We start from the raw sequence: 21799 nt of genomic DNA on the forward strand, positions 1-21799 counted from the left end.
AAGAGGAACACAAGTCGCTAATTGTTAGAACCCCAAATCATCAATTCCACGGTCAAGACATGAGTTTTAGATGCAAGGACCTCACAAGAAGTTCTTGACCCCATCTCCATCTTTTGAAAAGATCCTACGCTTAGCTGCGAACCCAGCCGCTCCAGCACTACCTCCTCCACTAGGAGTCTCTGGCCTCTCTCCAACGGTTTGCATAGTATTACTCCTCGTCATACTAACCCCGCCGTGAACACTAGCTCTATCTCCTCCTCCGATCCTACTATTCAAACTCTTTAGTCCTTCCAATTCTCTTTCGATCCTCAGACCCTTCTCCTTTTCTTCTCTCAACTCCCGCTCTGCTCTTCGAGCAGTGAGTTGATTTTGACTATCCGATGACTGAAGCTCCTCAATAGTCTTCAACAACCTCTCAACCTTGTCCTTATTCCGCTGCATATCCTCCTGTAGCTGCGTATTTGTCTTCTCCTTCCTTTCGATCTGTAGCTGAAGGTCTCGGACTGTTCTATCAACGTTTTTTGTCGATCGTTCGAACTTGCTCCTTTGCCTCTCGTTCTCCTCGATTTGGTTTTCGAGCTGTAACGGTTAATTAGCCTTGCTATATTAGTGCATGAGAGCAAAAAATAAAAACAAACCTCTTGAATACGGCTATGCAACATCTTAACGTCCTTGGACCCGGTAGTATAACTCTTGGTCTCCATATCCATAACCTTAAGTTGAAGATCCCTTACAGATCTCTCAAGCAACGACTTCTCTTTGTGCAAATCTGAATTTGAGTCCCTCTGCTGTGCAAGATCCCTCTGCAACTCGGATGTAAGAGCCTCAGACCTTCTCATCTTATCCACAGCAGCAGCAGCAACGTCTTCTTGCTGTGCAAGTGAAGTCTTCAAATCCAAGATCTCACGATCCATACCAGCAGCAACTCTAACCGAGGAAGAGTCGCCATTAGCAAGCTCTTCAAGACGGCGAGATGCATCCGAAAGTCGTTGTTCGATGGCCTTCTTATCCTTCTGTAGTTGATCGCGCTCCATATGTGCCGCCTCCACAGACTCCCTGAGGGTTCTATTTTGGCTGAGAAGCGAGACCATGCGAGCTTGGATTTCATTGTGTGCTGAAACAGCTTGCTCATGAGAAGTAGTCATGTCAGCAAGTTTCACCTCAAGTCGAGCACGTTCCTTTGTAGCAGTATTGCTGTTTAGTAGCTCGTCCTCCCATTTGACGCGCAGCTCATCGACTTCCTCACGTAGTCGCCTAAAAGATTTGTTAGTCCTGGACCGTGACCACTTGTGGGAATTGGGGATGAAATCATACTGAGTCTCGCTCCTAGCAGCAACCAAAGCTTCACGTTCGGCCTCAACGTCCTTCAAATACTGTGCAGCCTCGGTCTGGAACTTCTTCCTCATCTGCTCGATAGATCCCTCTTTATCCTCAAGTTCGTTTTCTCGTCTGTTTCTATAATCTTCAATCTCATGCTGAAGTCTCTTCTTGCCTTGAAGTGCATCTGCCAAATCCGCTTGAAGGTCCTCGATCTAGCAAGATGATTAGCATGTAGTTCTGAAAATTAGATTGGATGTGGAAAATTACCTTTTCTTCGTATCTTTGGTTCTCTCTTTGCATATCTTCAAACATAGATTCAGTCTGCTGTCTCTCTGCAACAACGGAAGCGCATGTATCCTCCGCCTCTCTAGCCTGTGTCTTCGCGAACGCAGCCGCTCGAGTTGCTTGCATAACTGCAATTTCTGCCTGCTCAAGCTTACTATAGTATTCTTCGGCACGAGCTTTATACAGCGCAGCACTAGAAGAAAGATCATGGTTCTTCGCTCCTTCCGCATCCAACCGAATCTGCAAATCCGCATTCTCAGCAAGAAGCCCACTACGCTCAAACTGCTCTTGATCGCGCTGCGCGATAAGATCCTCTAGTTCACCACGAACATCTCGAAGTTCAACTTCTAGAGACATCTTAGACCCCTTTGACTTCTCGTTTGCCTTCTTAGCATCCGCAAGGTCCGACCTTGTTGCATTATAGTACTCCAAAAGCGACTTGCGCGACTTCTCCTGCGCGCAGATAAGGTCAAAAAGCTCCTGGTGGGACTTGTTCTGCAAATCCATCGCGGTGAGCTCACCAGACCTCATGGCAGATTCGAGGGCCGACAATTTCTCTGTCTCCTGATCGAGTTGCTGGTGAAGTCGATTATTCTCCCTCTCCAATCGCTGCAGAATCCTGTTCGAACCATCACCATTTCCATTGGCTGGGCCTTCTTGAATATTCAACTGAGACCTCAAATGTCGGTTCTCCATCTCAGCCATTTGCAACTTATTCTGCGCTTCCTCCAAATCAGTCGCCAAATCCATCTTGGCCTGGAAATTGATAGTATCCACTGTGCGATCTGTCTTTCCAGAATCAAACACCGTAGAATCAAGCTGCTGGCCCACACGTTTAGTAGGCGTGCGTGGCGAGCCATGCCCTGCAGGATTAAATATAGGCCGTTTAGTTGGCGTCCCAAAAGTCTTCGTAGGGGAACCGAATGGCGGCATATTCTCATTCATCCCTTCCATAAATGTAGCCCTAGAAACAGAATGGCGATTCTCCATATCCATAATCTCGTCTTGGTGTCTGCGACGCATTTCCGCAAGCTGAGACTCGGCACGATTCCTCCGCTCCTCTGCGACCCTTAACTTCTGCTTGATCTCATCAAATGTCTGTGCCATATCGGTTGTAGTACCCGACCGCTTCCTTGTCCGGTCTAGTATCTTGATAGGCGTAGCGTCGTCATCATCGGGCTCGACCACTCTCTGCAACTCCAGCAAATATCGATGGCAATCTTCAAGCTCCGAATTAGCGGTATCCAGCGAGCTTTGCAGCTTCCGGTTATTTGCATGAGCTTGTGCTGTGAGTTGCTTTTCGGAATCCCAGTTACGATTCGCTTCCGAAAGCTGAACCTGAAGGCCACTAACAGTCTTTTCCGTAGCTCTCGTATTCTTGTGCTCTCTTGTAACTTCATGGTTGAGATCCTCAAGATCAAGTGCAAGCTTTTCCTTCTGCTTTTCCAAGGACATAATCTTTAGCTGGGCCTCACTCAGTTGCCCGTGGAGTTTCTTTTCTTCGTCAACAGCCTTCGCCTTTTCTGCAGTCAATTGCACAATCTTGTCGCGATACTGTTCGCTAGCTTTCGAGGTTGACTTGGCGAGTTCGAGATTCTTCTGTTGAATCTTGTTTTGAAGGGCGCGGTTGTCGTGTTCCGAAGACAGAAGGCGAGCTTTAAGTGTACCCATCTCTTGATCCAATCTCTTCTTCGCCTGTTCATTCGCTCTCTTCGAGGCTTCGCTCTCCTCAATATCCTTGGTTAATCTTCGAATCTCGAGGTTGAGGTTCTCCCGATCTGCCTCGGCTTGAGAAAGCAACTTGTCCTTCTGATCGATTTCCTTTCTAAGCGAACTTCGAAGCTCTTCAGCCTGTCGAGAAAGCTGGCGTTCATTGGCGGCCTCTGCCTGTGCCCTTGTGGATTCGTTGTTCTCGACTCGCTGGCGTAGACGTTGGAGGTCAAGTTGAATATCCCGCTTCTCCCTCTCTGCTTGTGACCTAGCTTCAAGGGCCTTGCGAAGTGTATCCTGCTGGCCATAGAGTTCCTTCTCAATCGTAACCTTTGCGATAGAGAGCGCATCGTAGTCCCTTCTCATAGTAGCAAGCTGGGTCTCACTCTCCGCGAGAATGTCGGCCCGAGACTTCCTTTCGGCATCCAATTCTCCTTGGACACCTTCAAGCTGAACCTTCAGGGCCTTGATCTGCTCATCGAGGAGCCTTCTCCCTTGTCCAAGTTTGGCATCTTCTGAGATCTTGCTTTCCAACAATTTACGAGCCTCGTTTGCATCTCTTTCGCATTGCGCCTTTAACATCTTTGCATGGTCTGCAGCAGACTCCGCGGCACGAAGCTTTCTTTGCAACTCCTCCTGCTTCGAGACAAGTAAATGTCTTTCATCTTCAAACGTTTTGCGATCAATCTGCTGTTTTTTAAGATCCGCAAGCGCCAAAGACAATTCACTTTCTTTCTTCCGAATCAACCCTTCAAAGTCAGAAGAAGTCTTAGAAAGATCTTGCAACTGTTGTCGAGCATTGTTCGCTTCGGCGCGAAGTTCCTGATTTTGCTTCCGAGTCGTTTCAAGGCTTTTACTCTATAAGGCCGTTAGTAACCACCTTCTCAATTTGAGACTAGATATCAACTTACAGCTGCATTATACTTCTCCTCCAGATCCTTATCAGTCTTAAGCAATAACTGCTCAAACTCCTGAACCTTTCTTTCCTTAAGTGAAAGGTGGCTCTTAAGGAGATGGATCTCCTTCGACAACTTGCTCTCGTGGCTGCTGACATTGTCTAATTGATCGGTTGCGGTCTTGAGTTTGGCTTCGTTCTCTTCTAGTTTGGCTACTAAATTTTTCTTCTCTTCCTCCAAAGATCCAATCAGTGTAACAGCCTGCTCAAGTTCCTTTCGTCGAATATCAAGCTGATCAGAAACTTTCTTCTTCGCAGCAATCAACTCATCAAGTTGATCTTCCAATTGCTCTTGATCCTCCAAAGCCCCTTTAAGCTTCTCAGAAAGGTCAGCCTCGCGCTGTTGCAGTCGCTGGAAGATTTCATCTTTATCGAGAGCGAGAGCACGTTCCGCTTCAAGGGTTTGCTGGACCCTCGAAAGCTCAGTCTCGGTCCTCCTCTTTTCATCTTCAACTTTAGCTCGATCCTCGGCCTGTTGCGTCATTTGTGCCTGCATATGTTGGATCATATCATCCTTCTTCTTTACCTCACGGCTCGTAACCGTATTGCCCAGCAGTGGCTTAGTCTTCACAAGTAACTTCCACCATGGGTTCTGGCTAAGCTCGAGGTACACTTTAAGATTCTGGTGAATAATTCTTGTAGCCTCTGCACGGTACAGCTTCTTGTGCGCAATCTTCCTCTGAATGTATCCACGCGCAATACTTTGGAATCGAGTGATTATACTGCGAACCAAAGCATCGCGTTGCTCTTCAAGCTCTGCAAGAACACCAGCACGGAAAAAGACCTTGCTAAGACCAATTCGATACTGATAGTCGTCAAGATTAAGCTGCTCAAGCATGAACCTGGCAATCTGTTGCCCTTCCAGGTAGCCCTTTGGAAGTCCGGGTGTAAGTACTTCATAACGTTGACGGAACTCGTTGAATGGCAGTCGATTGGGGAAACCCGTTCTCGCAATCCTAATACCTTCTAGCACACCATTGCATCGAAGCTGGTCTAGCACTAGCTGGGTAACTAGTCTCTTTGGTTTCTTCTGGTGATTGGGAATAATACAACGAACGAAGTGGGGGTGAGTGGCATGAAGTTGGGCCATAAGGCTGGAGAGCTGCTCCTTGTGACGTTGGGCAACGGTCCGGAACAATCCTTTCTTGACACGCGACCTCGATGTGAGCGAATGCTCCGCATCCTCAGCACAGTCGGCGAAAAGTTGAGCCACACTAGCATGTGTAGAGTTTGCTAGTAGGCGGGTAACATTGTCGTTAAGAGGGTCCTTGTTCTTCTCCAACCATCCCTGGGTATCGTACTCAACTTCAGCTGCGTAATGAGTAAGGATGAAACCCTGGCTCAACATTGAGCTGCGATATTTGTTCGACTTTTTGTCCCACAATGAGTGAAGCTTCTCGGTAAAAGTCTTATCGGTCGTCTTGGGCATGACGCAGTCTTCATCCAAACAAGAGAAGATACCAATAGGGTTGGAAAGTTCGATCAAATCGATTGTGGGCTGGAGATCGTGTCCAAAATCGATAAACTTCCACTCAATTCGCTCCCGAGCATACTCTTCCTGCTCAAGTACGAACATATGGTGATTGAAAAACTGTTGCAGTTTTTCGTTGGTGTAATTGATGCAAAGCTGCTCAAAGGAATTGGATTCGAAGATTTCGAAACCAGCAATATCGAGAACGCCGATGAATCCTGATTCCTCCCCTCTACGCTCGAGAGACTGATTGATCCTCGATACCAAACTGCCAAAAGCACGCTCGTAGATACCCTTGCTAAGAGCATCAATGGATTGCTTGACTTGTTCCGCATTACGGTTCTGGTTAACCCATTCCTTGCCGGCTTTGACTCTTGGGTTTAGGAGCCCTTTAGTGAAAGAATCCGCCTGTATTCCAAGAACATTACAGATGATATCGACTTGACGTCTTTCCGGGAGCCTCGCGCCATCTGCATTCCCAACAACGGAAAGATTTCCGAGGTGAAGAACCGCAGCGATATTCCTGAAGTAAGCCATTTGCTCATCCTTCGAGAACCCCATAACCTGGAAAGCCCGAAGGAGAGTGTCGAACTCATCTTTGTCATTAACACCAACAATATGCTTATTTGCACTCTTGGTATAGCCATAGTCGTCAACATCGCCAGTGAGCATCAGCTGATCACGGAGCTCCCGAGTCGCGCCTCTTAGCAACTGATAAAAGACATGGTAATTTCGCTCGCCGCCGCTCTGCTTTACAACTCTGGATTTCTCAAGTAAATACCAGTCAATATAGGCACCAGCAATCTGACCCTTCCCGGTAAACTCGATTCTTATAAACTTGCCAAATCTGGACGAATTGTTATTTCGTACGGTTTGGGCATTTCCAAAGGCTTCGAGAACAGGATTGGCCTGCAAGATTTGCTGTTCGAGGGTGCCAAACTGTCTGGAAGAGTTGTTCCCGGCAGCTACGGAGGCAAGATATTGGATGACCTTCTTAGTATTCTCAGTTTTTCCAGCACCGGATTCACCACTATCGTCTGTTAGATTCCATTGAAGCCCTGATAGTTCATAGAAAAACATACGTGACCAAAATACTCTGATTTTCTCTCTCGTCCAATAAGTTACGGAAAGCAGCATCAGAAATAGCGAAAATATGTGGTTGGGTCTCATCCCGAGACCTATCTCTGTACATTTCAATGTACTCATTTGTGTATATCGGCAACGGACAGTAGGGATTGACCGTCACCAAGAACAGCCCGGAGTATGTCTACCAAAATCAGCCAGCTATACCTATATTATTTTCAAAAGAAACAGACTCACATAGATGAGATCAGATTGATATCTCATATGCAAATTATGGACCACAGAAGCTTCGTTCAAATGCGTCAACTCGGCCATATCTGCCGCCTTGTCAAACTTCGCGGGGTTGACTTTATCCACTTGGTCAGCCGGCACGTTTCGTTGGCTGCCATCGTCGCAAATAACGAGAAGGACATTATCCTCCTCGCTTTCGACATAACCTTTCACAAATGCCTGTTCGGGATCCTTAACCCAAACCCAACGCTTGCCTGAAAAGTCTGTGCCTTCGAGACCATGGGAGGTAATCTTAGGTGATGTGGGATCGTTTCTTTTAATGAAGCTCGGAGCAAATGTAGTATTTGATTTTGTAGCACTAGAAGTAGTGGTGGTAGCGGTGGCGTTGTTTCCTGGGGTGGGGGTGTGTGAGACTACGCTGCTAGCTCCTGACATAGTCCTATTATGGGCTCGTCCAAAGATTGAAGAGGTCCCGAAGGGAGTAGAGTTGCCGCCGAATGGCGTCGAGTTGTTGCTGCCACCGAAGGGTGTAGTATTTCTGGAATTTGAAGCATTGTTTTGGGGAGAGTTAAGTGGGGAGGATTGGTTGTTTTGTCGAGGGGTAAATGGTCTCTGAGAGGCGCCAAAGCGCGGGGGGGTATTAAAGCCAGCCATATCGATTCAAGGGCCTCAAGGCATCTGTATGAAATGGCGATAAGGTAGTTTGGCTCCTCGAAGGGATTAGATATAGTCGAAGCTATCGTCTAGCGGCCAAATGACCAGACCAAAACAATAGCAATAGCGGCGCACTAAAATTGCCCCGGCAATGGTCAGCATCCATCATCAGTGTCAAATCGCAAGAATGCGCCGGATTTGGACCGGACTTACAGTGGTAATTAGGAGCACTAAAGCTGCAGGGGTATTGTACTGAAGCTCAAGCTCAACGGGATGAGAAGATGCAGTAAGGATATAATAAGGGTAAAAGGTAAGAAGCAACAAAGATGGATGTTGATAGATGATATACACAATATGATATGGTGGAGTAGTTGCGGCCGCAGCAACCGGCCAGGTTTATGGGTTATCGATTAATATCGGCAGGGCGCATAGCGACTGATAAGCTATGGACTGTCCTGTACTAGTCAGGCAACCGGGTATCGCCCGCCTGTGCTGTTGTCGAGGCGCTGTTTGTTGTCCGCGTTGTCTAATGGTATGGATGTTGACACAGCAACCCGGGGCCGCAACACATTTGCATTGGCCGGTGTCTGATTGGCCCGAGCGTTGGATTTATCTCCGACCGTGACATCAGATCTGGGGCTTATCCCCGATACCACTAAGCAACTGTCGCATAAATTCAATTTACACACGTGAATTTCCTCTCCACAACCTCAACTTCGGCTTCAACTTCAACATCATCTTCAATATCAATATTATCTACTGGCATTTCTAATATCCTCGGGTTCAATCCTTTTAATCAATTGAATTGCCCAATTAGCTTCCTAGTCGCTGGTTCGACCGTATCCGCCCTCCAACCGGTCTATCCGACACCACCGGCAGCTACTTAACCCTACCACGCCCTTCTCATCCCCACCATCAAGCTTCCAAAACCATCATCATAACCCTCAAAATGGCTTCCATATGTCCTCGGGCCACCTCCCGATTGCTCCCTGCTAGTAGAAATACCATAACAAGATCCAATTCCCAATTCACAGCTCTCAGATCTCTAAGTACACCATACGGCTTCCGTCGCTTCCTCGCAACAGCATCATCAAACCCCTCCTCTCCTTCTACTACAAACAATGGAACAGCTATCGTAATGTTGAACATGGGTGGCCCACAGACTGTCGACGAAGTTGGCGACTTCCTTTCCCGTCTCTTCGTAAGTTTTGATTCAAAACCTAGAATAAACACATTCAACCCTTGCTGACTATTTTTATATAAAACAGGCAGACAAAGACCTCATCCCCCTCGGTCCCCTCCAAAACTACTTAGGTCCTTTCATTTCTCGCCGACGTACTCCTAAAATCCAAGAACAATATGCCGCAATAGGCGGTGGTTCGCCCATTCTAAAATGGACCGAACTGCAAGCCCGCGAAGCTTGTAATATACTCGACCGTATCCACCCCACCACTGCCCCTCACCGTCCCTACGTCGCCTTCCGCTACACAAACCCTCTCACCGAAAATACCTTCCAACAGATGCTCTCCGACGGTGTAACCAGAGCTGTGGCCTTTACTCAATACCCACAATACAGCTGTTCAACCACAGGCAGCAGTCTAAACGAACTATGGCGTCTATCCAAGAAACTAGATAAGGAAGAACAAATAAAATGGTCGGTGATAGACCGCTGGCCCATTCATTCGGGTTTAGTTGAAACATTTGCCCGCCATATCGAGGAAACCCTATCTACATACCCAGAATCCGAAAGATCAGAAGTAACCCTCCTCTTCACCGCTCATTCTCTACCAATGTCCGTTGTAAACCGCGGAGACCCATATCCGGCGGAAGTAGCAGCGACAGTATGGGCCGTAATGGAGCGGTTAAAGTTCAAAAATCCATACCGCCTAGTATGGCAAAGCAAAGTTGGGCCGTCGCCGTGGTTAGGCCCTCCAACTGCGGATACCGTCGAAAATTATGTAAAGAAGGGACAGACAAATCTACTATTAATCCCTATCGCATTCACCTGTTAGTATTACGAGTCACCTCCCTAATTGCAGTCCAGGAGCTAACACTTACTTCCTTTTCTAGCTGACCATATCGAAACCCTCTACGAACTAGACCAAGAAGTCATCGCCCATGCAAAGGAACCCGGCATCAAACGTGCCGAATCCCTCAACGGTGACCCAATATTCATCAAGGCGTTAGCAGATATCGTAAAATCACATTTTGAAAACTCATCACAGAGCACAAAGCAGCTATACTTGCGCTGTCCGATGTGTACAAACGCAAAATGCAGAGAACAAAAGGCCTTTTTCAAACGACATCAATCTGCACTCGAAGCTTCATCTTAAAAATTTAGTTCATATATCATACCATATATCATATCGTATATCATATCATATATTCTATTTATCCATACCTTGGAATATCATATTTTTGTACATATACATAACATCTAGCATGCAGCGCGCAAAAAAGCCCATCATTTTCATGATATAGATTCCAAAAAAATAATGTCTGGTATCAAAAAATCTATCATACACCATATTTGACTTGACATACTAGCCAGATAAATTAATCAACCCATCTACCTCTGCGCATACTCCTTATTAAATGCCCTCCCGATGACCATCCTCCTAACCTCACTAGTCCCCGCTCCAATCTCATAAAGCTTCGCATCCCTCACCAATCTCCCCGCGCTGAGTTCATTAATATACCCATTTCCTCCCAAACACTGCACAGCATCCAACGCCACCTCAGTAGCTCTCTCAGCCGCGTACAAAATCGCACCGGCACAGTCCCTCGTCTCAATAGTTCCCTCATCCACCGTCCTCGCAGTAGCATAAGTATAAGCCCTCGAAGTCGCAAGTTTAGTATACATATCCGCCAACTTCCCTTGCATCAATTGAAACTCCGCAATGGGGGTTCCAAATTGTTTTCTAGTATGTGTGTATGGAAGAACCAAATCCATAGCAGCCTGCATGATACCAATCGGACCTGCGGAGAGGACCAATCTTTCTAAATCCAATCCGGACATCAGGACTTTTACACCACCGTTGGTGGGACCCAATTGGTTTTCTTCCGGGACGAAGACGTCTTCGAAGATGAGCTCTCCGGTATTGGAGCCCCTCATACCGAATTTATCTAGCTTCCTAGCACAGGAGAATCCCTTGAATGGCTTTTCGACCACCATGGCCGTGATACCTTTGCTCCCAGCATTGGGTTCACTCTTTGCATAAACGACCACAAAGTCCGCGTCAGGACCGTTTGTAATCCACATCTTCGTACCGTTGAGTAACCAACCCCCATCGACCTTTTTAGCAGTAGTTTTCATAGAAACCACATCGGATCCGGCGGAATGTTCGGACATAGCCAGAGCACCAATTTTAGTACCGGCTATTAAACCCGGCAGGTATCTAGCTTTTTGATCAGGTGTTCCGTGGAGGGAAAGCTGGTTGACGCAGAGTTGGGAGTGGGCGGCATAGGAGAGACCGATGGAACCGGATGCTCTTGAGAGTTCTTCGAGGACTATACAGTGGGCTTGGTAGCCGAGTTCTAGACCGCCGTATTCTTCTTCTGCGGTTATTCCTAGTAATCTTTTATCATATATTCAATTAGTAAGTTATTTTTGTGATTTGTAGGAGTATAGAGGGGCGTGTATGTACCCAGCCTCTCCCAACTTGGGCCACATATCATTGGGAAATTCATTCTCTCTATCCGTCCTCGCTGCCACTTCTTCGGGAATCTCCCGTCCTATAATATTCCCCAATTGATCAGTATCACAGACTAAAATAAGTTAAAAATGGAAGAATGAAAATAATGTACTAGCAAATTCCTGTACTCTCTCCCTCAACTCAGCCAGATCTTCAGAAGTTGGCATCTTGAAATTCGGAGTATGCTTCGTCGATGCATGACGGGCAGTACACGCTGGGAGCAACGTTCTTGTCAACGGAGTAGCAGTACAAGTCCGCTGAAGAGACCGGAATGCCGGACGAGCGAGACGGGCCGACTTCATTGTAGAATATTCACGTGCGAATCCGAAGGTAATAGAAAATGTAGTAAATGTGTAACTCTGTCTAACTTTATAGCTTTAACGTCACCGAAATACGTCGGTTCGTGGAATCGAATTTAGGTAATGTTCGGTTAACGCAAGCTCCAATATAAAAAACACCGTCGACAGCACAAACCCAACTGCAGATGTAAGAGGAAACCGAGGATTAATAAGAAGGAGGAAGACGAGGAAGAAGAAGAAGAGATACAACCAAGGTAGTTAACGGCATCAACCCGCAAAATCAATCTAAGCTACGGGGTTTGGCTGTGGGGTAACCCTGTCGCGCTGACGGCTACACTCGGCACACTCCACATCTAAGATGCATCGAAGCCCATATGCTGCATTCCATTGGGTCAATGCATCCGTACTAATTCCGTCTGCAAGATCAAGAACTTCGATGAGAGCGCCTCCCAGGGGTTCTTTCCAAAATATCGAAAGTTTGATAGCCCACTCCTTCTCTTCTCTTCTCTCTCTTCATCCATCCGACATCTGTCCCCTTCCTTCCGTCCCATTAATATCATCATCAATACCTGTACACTATTCGATATATTCTAGCTAGATAAGTCGATCGATATCTAGTGTATATACGTATACCTGCTTAGGTATATATACCTGGGTGAGTATCGACAGCCCGCTGATTCGGATAGATAGGAACTATTGAACTTTTACTAAACAAAATCTAGACAATGTCCCTCCGCACAACAGTCCACACCGTCTCCCGCCTATCGAGGCGCCCAATAGCGACCACCACCCTCCCACTCCTCCTAAAAAGAAGCATATCAACACACTCCTTCACCCATTTCGAAACCGCCGTCTCGACAATTCAATCATCAATAGACACGACCTCCCAAGCCTTCAAATCCAATGCCTCGGACATGTCAAAGCTCGTTTCCGAGCTGGATCTCTTGACCCAGAAAATCTCGGTGGGGGGTGAAGAACGTCATAGGAAAAAACATGTGGAGAGGGGGAAGATGTTGGTTAGGGAGTATGATTTAGTTTCCAATATCTAATTCTATCTTTTAGTTAGGAAAAGACGGCTGATTGGTAATCATATTAGTACAGCCGAATATCGGCGTTATTGGATCCTGGATCTTCATTTTTGGAACTCTCGCAGCTAGCGGGGTATAATCTATATGGAAAGGATGAGGTTCCCGCTGGAGGTATAGTTACGGGTATTGGACGGGTATCAGGCGTGGAGTGCATGATTGTTGCCAACGACGCTACGTAAGGCTGCCTTTCCCAGTTCGTTCCTCTTTGAAGAAAAAGCTGCTGAAATATAGATTACAGAGTAAAAGGCGGAACATACTACCCCATCACTGTTAAGAAGCACTTGAGGGCGCAAGCCATTGCACAAGAGAACAGTACGTCAGATATACATCGAATGCTAAACATCAGAAGCTAAATACCGTAGAACTACCATGCATCTACCTCGTCGACTCCGGTGGCGCAAACCTGCCGCACCAGAAGGACGTCTTCCCGGATAAAGACCATTTCGGCCGCATCTTCTACAACCAAGCTCGAAGTACGTTGCTTTCAAACCTACCTTACAAGATCTTTATGGACTAAAATAAAACTACACAGTGTCATCCGAGGGTGTCCCACAAATTGCCGTAGTAATGGGTCCCTGCACGGCCGGTGGCGCCTACGTGCCTGCCATGTCTGACGAATCCATCATCGTCGACAAACAAGGTCACATCTTTCTCGCCGGACCTCCACTAGTCAAGGCCGCGACAGGTGAAGAAGTCACACACGAAGAGCTAGGTGGTGGAGTGCTGCATTCCACCGTCAGCGGAGTAACAGACTACCTCGCCGTCGATGATGCACATGCCCTCGTCCTCGCCAGAAGAAGCATTTCAAACCTAAACTGGCCGGCGAAGGAGAGCAAGATTAAAGAAGTCAAAGAACCCATTTACGATCCCAAGGAGTTAGACGGAATCATGGGTACGAATCTTAGGGTGCAAGTTGACGTTCGCGAGGTAATAGCACGAATAGTAGACGGCAGTGAATTTTCAGAATTCAAAGCAGGATACGGAACTACAATGGTGACCGGATTCGCGCATATTCACGGCTATAAAGTAGGTATCGTGGCCAACAATGGTATTATATTTTCCGAAGCCGCGTTGAAAGGGGCGCATTTCATCGAGTTGTGCGCACAGAGGAATATTCCGTTGGTTTTCTTGCAGAACGTGACAGGGTTTATGGTTGGAAGGGACGCGGAGGCCGGAGGGATTGCGAAGAACGGAGCGAAGTTGGTGACAGCTGTCAGTTGCGCTGAGGTGCCGAAGTTTACGGTGGTGATCGGGGCGAGTTACGGAGCTGGCAATTATGGGATGAACGGGAGAGCATATGGCGCGAGGGTATACCTACCTTTCCTTCCCCTTACAAAAAAGAAAACAAGAAGAAGAAGCGAGAAAGGAAAAAGGAAAAGAAAAAGAAAAGGAAGCTAATTATGATTCGATTGAATAGTTCATGTGGATGTGGCCAAATGCCAAGATAGCAGTTATGGGGGCAGAACAGTTAAGCAGCGTGATGAGGATGGTTGGGAAGGAGGACCCGGAGTTGAGAGATAGGATTGAAGCAGAGTCTGATGCTAAGTTCGCGTCTGCGAGGATATGGGATGATGGGGTTATCAAGCCGGAAGATACCCGAAAGACATTGGCAATGGGGCTTCAGGCGGCGCTGGGAGGACGTGTGGACGAGAAACCCACGCGATTTGGAGTGTTTAGAATGTAATATATTTACTATACTATCTTATTGTATTATCTAGCCTCGAGACTAATCTACTTACTTATCTACATATAACTTTACCTATCTATTCCATAATTATGTTAATCGACGCTATAGCTACTAGCTATGTGTACTAATATTGCCGCCGGAGTTCGAGAGCTGTCTCGCCATAGCTGGATCAAGCTCCAAGATAGCTTGAAGCTAGCAATAGCTAACAGCAAGCTATAGTTACCAGGTATGTTAGCTGTCCGGAGCTAGTCAAGTCTAACTCGACAAACAGCTGTTGCCCCCTATCGATCATATGATCTAAGACCGAGTAGGGTAAAGAGAGCCGGAAGCAAGGAGAAGGAAGAGATAGCCCCTGATCCTCGAGGAGACGTATATAGTATAGCGGATAATATAATATATGGGGAACACACGTGACCGCCGAGTTGCCACACTTATTGTATTAGATTCGATCGGAATCCGGTTTCCATTACTCATGTGAAACTGTTGGACTGGTTGCCATCTGGCAAGTCCTCTTTGATTGAATCCTGGAATCTTTGGATGGAATGCCTTGAAAGTATACCTAAGTTAAGTAGGTACTTACTTTCTAAGTAGTCAGCCCAGGCGAAATAGAATAAACTGGGCTTGACAACGTAATAACTGTTTGTACACCTGTTATATTGATCTTTTAGGATTTCTACCGATCGTTGAAAATCAAGGTCCAAGTAAGTATCATTTCGAAAAGATAACCTGCTAATTTAGTTTCTGATCTAATTAAGAAACATGCACATGGCTATGGTGATCGGTAGTAGAACTTAATAATTATGGTTCGAACACGGCCGGGTTTGCAGATGTTTGATCTTTAAACGTACACCAGTAATTGGAATAGATACAAATTTAATATTTGTAAAACGATCAATCGCAATAACACTTGTAATGGTCGTTTTCAAATAGGATATACATACCGCAAACCTGAATCCGTCATGAATTCATGAAGCGATGCCCAGGCATGGCACGTCCGTAAAGTTTGAATCGAAAAGAGTTTCTATCGCTGTCGTCAGGCGGATTAGAAACGGTAGTACGAATTACTAAAACAACATTTAGTATAAGTAAGTACTATTATTCTTTTGAAGTCAAAGTCTCTCTCAATCATCTTTAGTACGTATAGGTGCATGGATGTATGTAGGAATGAGGAATGGGATACGAATGTGGATGTTGAGTGGTCAGCCTCAGCTCATCCTTTCCCTGCCTATTCCAGTTCCTGTCTCTCCTCATTGTACCAGGGAGTCTCCGAGGATGAATGAAATAGGACAGGTCTTGTGAGGGATGCGAAGATGCAGAGGATCAGATGGATAGGCCGCATGTGAATCTAGTATCTAATGTATTGTCCGACCTAATTAGCCAAGTAAGTAAGTAAGTATGGTAGTATGCAACATCTGCAGTGGCACCATCCCTTACTCTATCTCTCTCTCGAATATAGATTCTATTCTCTATCTTTGTACTCCGGTAAAAAGGTACCTCCGCCTGTATGTGATGATGTGGTGATGTAAGGGTACCATTTTCGGGAAAGCCAGAGAGAGAACCTGTTCTGCCATGCAAGGCGAGCGTTGGAGTCATCGGGCTTGATTGGTGCAGATAACCAAACTAGTCCCGCTTCGGTCCAGCCAAATGCAGGACACCACTACGCCAAATAGTCAAAAGAGACAATCGCCCGGCCGATGCACGTAATCGAGACGAATGGTCACGCTCTTAACCTCAAAAAGAAACACCAAGAGATAACTCGAGATATTTATTATCTTACTCCCAGTCCAGTCAAGGTTGTTGGTGTTAGTCAGGTCCGCTGTTTGTCCGCCTTCATTCCGCCCTTTTGGTCCCCCGTAACGTTTGCTTGCTCAGCTTAGCTTGTTCGTCATCCATCCTTCTCGTCCTTCCAGGCCATCCCATCCATCCCCAGCCAACCACTTTAAATAAACCCCCATCTCGCTCTCTTTCCCCCCAAACCTCTCTTCTCTTCTCTCTTCCTTTCTTACTTCCCATACTCTCTAAAGACTCCCTTCACAGAAGACTACATACCGTAAAGAATAATAAGAATCAGAATAATAGCCCAAGATGAAGTTGACACAGTCCTTGATGGCCGTCTTGGCCGTGGCCACCGGCCCAGTCCTCGTTGTCGCTTCCCCAGTCGGCACATCCGTCGTCTCTCGTGCTCCTCTCCTCTCAACTCTCTCCGCCTCGGATCACGAGATCCCGGATTCCTACATCGTCGTCTTCAAGAAGGGAGTCGACACTGAATCCGTAGATGCCCATCACTCCTGGATTCAGAAGACTCACGCTTCCGCCCTCCAGAAGAGAAGTCAGGTTCCCTTGGGCGGCAAACCATCTTCCTCTTTCTTGAACACCATCGTTGATGACGTTGACACCGTCGTGGGCGGTTTCAAGCACTCTTTCGATATCGCCGGTACCTTCAAGGGCTATTCCGGTTCCTTCGATCAGGATACTCTAGATCTCATCCGATCGCACCCTGACGTAAGTTATCATAATCCTCTCTATTTCTCCCTCTCTTTCTATCTCCCTTTGTCTCCCTATCTCTCTATCTCTCCATGATACTCGCTCTTGCCGCTAGCGTGCGGCGACCCCCGAAAACGCCGCTAGCTTCTCCGAGATTAGCCGCGTCAAGGGGTGTGTTTAGTGTGTGTCTCGTGAGCCTGAGCCACATCACACGACTTCCAACCACTCCAGCCGTTACCGAAGTCGGCTTAAAAAGCCACTTCCAATAGCGAATCATTAAATGGGATTAAAAAAAAAAAAATAAAATAAAATACTAACAAGACGCGCTTTGCAGGTCGAGTACGTCGAGAAGGATTCCAAGGTCTGGATCAACCGCGATGAACCATCCGTAGAAAAGGGCTCTCCATGGGGTCTCGCTCGTATCTCTCACCGTGAATCCCTCCACTTCGGTAACTTTAACAAGTACCTCTACTCCACCGACGGAGGTGAAGGTGTCAACGTCTACGTTATCGACACCGGTACCAACGTCAAGCACGTTGACTTCGAGGGTCGTGCCAACTGGGGCAAGACCATCCCAGCCAATGATGAGGATCTCGACGGTAACGGCCACGGTACTCACTGCTCCGGTACCATCGCCGGAAGGAAGTACGGTGTCGCCAAGAAGGCCAGTGTCTATGCCGTCAAGGTCTTGAAGTCTAACGGATCCGGTACCATGTCCGATGTCGTCAAGGGTGTCGAATGGGCTGTCACCGACCATCTCAAGAGATCCAAGTCCCAGAAGGGCTTCAAGGGTTCCGTCGCCAACATGTCTCTCGGTGGTGGCAAGTCCACTACTTTGGACATGGCTGTTAACGCTGCCGTTGACAATGGTGTCCACTTCGCCGTTGCTGCTGGTAACGACAACGCCGATGCCTGCAACTATTCCCCAGCTGCTGCCAACAAGGCCGTCACCGTCGGTGCCTCCACCCTCGCTGATGCTCGTGCCTACTTCTCCAACCACGGCAAGTGTGTCGATATCTTCGCTCCAGGTTTGAACATCCAGTCCACTTGGATCGGTTCCAACACCGCCGTCAACACCATCTCCGGTACTTCTATGGCTTCTCCACACATTGCTGGTCTCTTGGCCTACTTTGTATCCCTCCAACCCGCCAAGGACTCTGCCTTCGCCGTTGGTGAGCTTACCCCAGCCGCCCTCAAGAAGAGCATGGTCTCCATAGCTTCCCCTGGCAAGCTCAGAGATCTCCCCAAGGAGACCGTCAACGTAAGTTATTCCTCGTCCATCAAGTAATCGAAGTTCGCACTTTCTGACTTTCTTTATTTAGCTCCTCGCCTTCAATGGTGGTGGAAGTTCCAACCTCACCGACATCTTCGGTGACCACAACAAGCACAGCACCGACCTCTCTTCCGAGGAGCCCTCTGGAAAGGTTGACATCCTCGACCGCATCGAGGAGTTCGTTGAGGAAGAAGTCAAGGCCATCTTCGACAAGGCTCGCAAGCTCCAGGCTTAGACTGTTTAAGCCAAGTCTCTTCAACTTTTCCTTAGTTTGCTTAACTCTCTTATAAAGGAAACAGTATTAGACGGATCTTCCTCTCGCTGAAACATTGGACAACGGGTTGTTTGAATAGGAACGGTTTTCTTTATTTTATTATCGGTTTCTGTTACTCTATCAATGGTGTTTTTCTATGCCCGGTTTGCACGGTAAATAATGGTGGAACGGGTCATTTTCATGGGGTGTTCTCGCTTTTCTCTTTTTTGAATGCATGCATCGTTCGGTCTATCTCAAATTGTCTCTTTCTTTTTTTGCTCTTCTTGATAATGTATTATTGATACTCAGTTGAATTACTAACTACTATTACTTACTACTACCTCTTGGGATTGGGTGTTTGATATTTATTATTCGATACCAGGGTTAGTGTTACAGGTTATATGAAGATATTCAGAATGGAAATAGATTTTTATTCTACCATGCATCTACTGTCCCTCCCTGTGTTAGTCTTGACATCTTGAACCAAAAAAAAAAATCGTAAAATGGATTTCTGATCGCTAAGTCCGAGTGTTGAGGATTACGTGGTCTGTGCTTTATTATGACAGTACTAGTCTTACTATGTAAACTATACACAAAACGTGCTATGAATCTCTCAAAACGTGCTCTGGTTGAGGTCTTTTAAATTGTTTTCAAATTGTTTTCAAGATATATACGCCAGTCTTAGTGTACACCACCAATTAACCAACCAGCCAACCAATTTGAATCCTTCGGCCAGCCATAAGATACTTCATAGATACTTCATAGATAGATAAGTACTAGTAGGTATAGATATAGAGACAGAGAAACAACATCACTCCTTCAAAAACTCCCCAACAACACCCCCAACATTAACAGTATCCAACAAGAAAGTATCATGTCCAAACAAACTAATATCCTCTCCCAACTCCACATGAGTAATATTTTCATTCCCACCTTCTTTCAAAGCATCTACAATCTCCCTTTGCTGCCAGGCTGGGAATAATATGTCTGATGCTACACCTATAACTAGGACTTTATGATCTTTTAAAGGTGATAACCCTGCTATTAAATCCCTGGGTGGTTGACGGTGTGATGATGATGATGATGACGACGATGGAGCTTGTTCTTCTTGTTCTTGTTCTTGTTCTTCATATGCTTCATCGGGGAGGGTAAGCGTACACTGTCCCCCCTCATCTATATCCCCACCCCGTCGTAACGTATACGACTCCCTCCTAACCCTCGCATCCTTCTGCACTCCCTCGCTTAAATCGAACAAATCCATAGCCTTGGAGATATACAAAAGACTGTTCGCATCGTATTCCAAACACCATTTCTCACCCGCATGGTCCAGGTATGTTTCGATTTTGAAGTCCGGACACAAAGCCGGTGGTTTTGTGGAATCGGCGCGAAGACGGCCGAAACGTTGTTCCCATTCTGGACCGGAACGGTAGGTTACCGTTGCTATTTCTCTGGCGAGTTTCATTCCTATGTGTGGAGGGATTGAGGAGTAGTAGTGGCCGCGGGACCAGTTTGGGTCGGACATTAATACTTTTTTTTTTACTTAAGTGTTAGTATAATGGTGGTTTATAAAATTCATAGTAGGGAGGGTTACCTTGTCGTTGAACAAATCTCATAGCAATACTATAAGGATGACTTCTCGCGCATCCACTGATAGAAACCACCCTACCGACTCTTTCGGGGTATAAAACCCCAGCAGCAAGACTTTGCATCCCACCCATACTACTCCCCACGCTTGCAAACAACTTTTGAATACCCAGATGGTCCAATAACGTAAACTGCGCACGAACCATATCTTCCAACGTCACAATCGGGAATTTCGTAGCATACGGTTCTCCTTTCCCCCCATTATTACTTGTTGAAGTAGTAGTAGTAGATGGATCGATAGAACTAGGTCCAGTACTACCATAACACCCTCCGATGACATTAGTACAGATTACGAAATATTTGTTAGTATCTAATGCTTTCCCCGGTCCGATGAATTTCTCCCACCATCCTACCGATGGATTCGAGGGTGTGGAATGTGCGTGGGAGGATGCTGAAAGACCGGTGTGGAGGAGGATGGCGTTTGAAGCATTGGAGTTTAGAGTACCCCAGGTTTCGTAGGCGATTGTGTAGGCTGAGAGAGTACCGCCCCAGTCTAGATGGAGAGGGGTGGGGCAGTGGAAACTCTGGTGGGGGCCGGAGGTGTAGCTTTTTTTATATTATTGTAGAATGTTAGTTCCAGTTTCATTGGTTTGGTAGAGGGGTAGGTTGCTTACCTAGGTTCAGGACCACTACCGCTGCTAAACTTCTTAACAGGAGTGGAATTGTTTAGAAGATTTGAAGTACGGGTCTCGAGGGCATCGAGGCATGGGAATGCCATTTGCGGATTCGAGGAAGAAGAAGGGCCGACATCTTGGGGGGTTGCAGTCGGAGTTGCGTTCTGTTTAGAAGAAGCGGTGTGGAGATTTTGGGTTATCGTCGATATGGGTATTGTTCTTGGATGATTCGTGAGAGATAGAGGTCGTAGATTGGCGATGTGTAAACTCTGACGTCTTCGTGCGAAGGTATTAACATTGGTGAGGATTCGCTTCATTGCGAATAAGAATGGCTATGCTATGCTATGATATGCTATGCTGGGGGTATAGAACGTCCAAGGCTTGAAGGATGAGAAGCTAGAAGAAAGAGAAGAGGATTGAAGTTTCCGCCTCCCAGCCCCTAAGTACCCAAAGTAGGAAGTTACTTAATTAATACAAGAAGAACATAATACAAAAAATAAATTTACAACCTTCACAACCGGGGTAATTGTAATTCTAATTTATAATACAATTGGAATCGAATGTTTGGAAACGTTAACACCGGCGGCATCGGCGAATCGAAGAGACTTGACGCATTTCCCGATGCGGTTTTAGCGTCGCGGAAGCTGCAGGCTGGTCGATGGCGTGATGGCTTTCACATCCGTTTGTTACTTAATCGTGCATGGGTCTAGACTTATACTATAACGGACGACTTCTTCTTATAGAGAGAGGATGTAGAATCATATCCCACCGTCAATTAACGCCTTCAGATGCTCGACGAGACAATAAGGAAAAGAAATGACAAGCAGGCAAAGGAGACTATCAATACAAGAGAAGGAAGGAAAAAGGATATGTAACAAATTTTCAAAAAAAAAAAGTAGTTGTGTAAACACCCCGCTGCAAAGGAGGTAATCCCCAAAGACCATAGCTTTTCTTTTTTGCTTCTCTATCTTAGATAAAAACTAAGTACCAAAAAGTAGTAATAGTAATAATGCAATTTAAACAATCAGAGCCGATAATAAGCTCTCTTCTTCT

At 46.4% G+C, this 21799-nt stretch overlaps 7 protein-coding genes across 7 annotated transcripts; 3 read left to right on the top strand and 4 right to left on the bottom strand.

The window, feature by feature from the left end:
- Nucleotides 1–81: 81 nt before the first annotated feature.
- On the bottom strand, nucleotides 82–7709 carry AOL_s00112g37 (uncharacterized protein; the record flags this gene model as incomplete). The annotated part of the gene is made up of 7 exons (XM_011127067.1): nucleotides 82–579; nucleotides 639–1254; nucleotides 1315–1532; nucleotides 1588–4173; nucleotides 4227–6771; nucleotides 6824–7008; nucleotides 7062–7709. 7 exons carry the CDS (start codon nucleotides 7707–7709, stop codon nucleotides 82–84), a joined length of 7296 nt encoding a protein of 2431 aa, XP_011125369.1.
- A 464-nt stretch (nucleotides 7710–8173) lies between these two features.
- Nucleotides 8174–8475, bottom strand: AOL_s00112g38 (uncharacterized protein; the record flags this gene model as incomplete). Its single annotated transcript, XM_011127068.1, has 2 exons — nucleotides 8174–8342; nucleotides 8399–8475. 2 exons carry the CDS (start codon nucleotides 8473–8475, stop codon nucleotides 8174–8176), a joined length of 246 nt encoding a protein of 81 aa, XP_011125370.1.
- A 183-nt stretch (nucleotides 8476–8658) lies between these two features.
- AOL_s00112g39 (uncharacterized protein) lies at nucleotides 8659–10042 on the top strand (the record flags this gene model as incomplete). Its single annotated transcript, XM_011127069.1, has 3 exons — nucleotides 8659–8910; nucleotides 8978–9716; nucleotides 9780–10042. 3 exons carry the CDS (start codon nucleotides 8659–8661, stop codon nucleotides 10040–10042), a joined length of 1254 nt encoding a protein of 417 aa, XP_011125371.1.
- A 236-nt stretch (nucleotides 10043–10278) lies between these two features.
- Nucleotides 10279–11706, bottom strand: AOL_s00112g40 (uncharacterized protein; the record flags this gene model as incomplete). Its single annotated transcript, XM_011127070.1, has 3 exons — nucleotides 10279–11287; nucleotides 11357–11444; nucleotides 11517–11706. The coding sequence occupies 3 exons, from the start codon at nucleotides 11704–11706 to the stop codon at nucleotides 10279–10281; spliced, it is 1287 nt and encodes a 428-aa protein (XP_011125372.1).
- Nucleotides 11707–12428: 722 nt separating this feature from the next.
- AOL_s00112g41 (uncharacterized protein) lies at nucleotides 12429–14475 on the top strand (the record flags this gene model as incomplete). The annotated part of the gene is made up of 6 exons (XM_011127071.1): nucleotides 12429–12727; nucleotides 12805–12966; nucleotides 13030–13103; nucleotides 13154–13264; nucleotides 13324–14099; nucleotides 14209–14475. 6 exons carry the CDS (start codon nucleotides 12429–12431, stop codon nucleotides 14473–14475), a joined length of 1689 nt encoding a protein of 562 aa, XP_011125373.1.
- Nucleotides 14476–16563: 2088 nt separating this feature from the next.
- On the top strand, nucleotides 16564–18470 carry AOL_s00112g42 (uncharacterized protein; the record flags this gene model as incomplete). Its single annotated transcript, XM_011127072.1, has 3 exons — nucleotides 16564–16980; nucleotides 17297–18223; nucleotides 18285–18470. 3 exons carry the CDS (start codon nucleotides 16564–16566, stop codon nucleotides 18468–18470), a joined length of 1530 nt encoding a protein of 509 aa, XP_011125374.1.
- Nucleotides 18471–19299: 829 nt separating this feature from the next.
- AOL_s00112g43 (uncharacterized protein) lies at nucleotides 19300–21063 on the bottom strand (the record flags this gene model as incomplete). The annotated part of the gene is made up of 3 exons (XM_011127073.1): nucleotides 19300–20015; nucleotides 20080–20678; nucleotides 20747–21063. 3 exons carry the CDS (start codon nucleotides 21061–21063, stop codon nucleotides 19300–19302), a joined length of 1632 nt encoding a protein of 543 aa, XP_011125375.1.
- Between the last annotated feature and the right edge of the window lie 736 nt (nucleotides 21064–21799).

Source organism: Orbilia oligospora, assembly GCF_000225545.1.
Source record: "Orbilia oligospora ATCC 24927 unplaced genomic scaffold scaffold00112, whole genome shotgun sequence".
Classification (NCBI taxonomy): Eukaryota; Fungi; Ascomycota; class Orbiliomycetes; order Orbiliales; family Orbiliaceae; genus Orbilia; species Orbilia oligospora.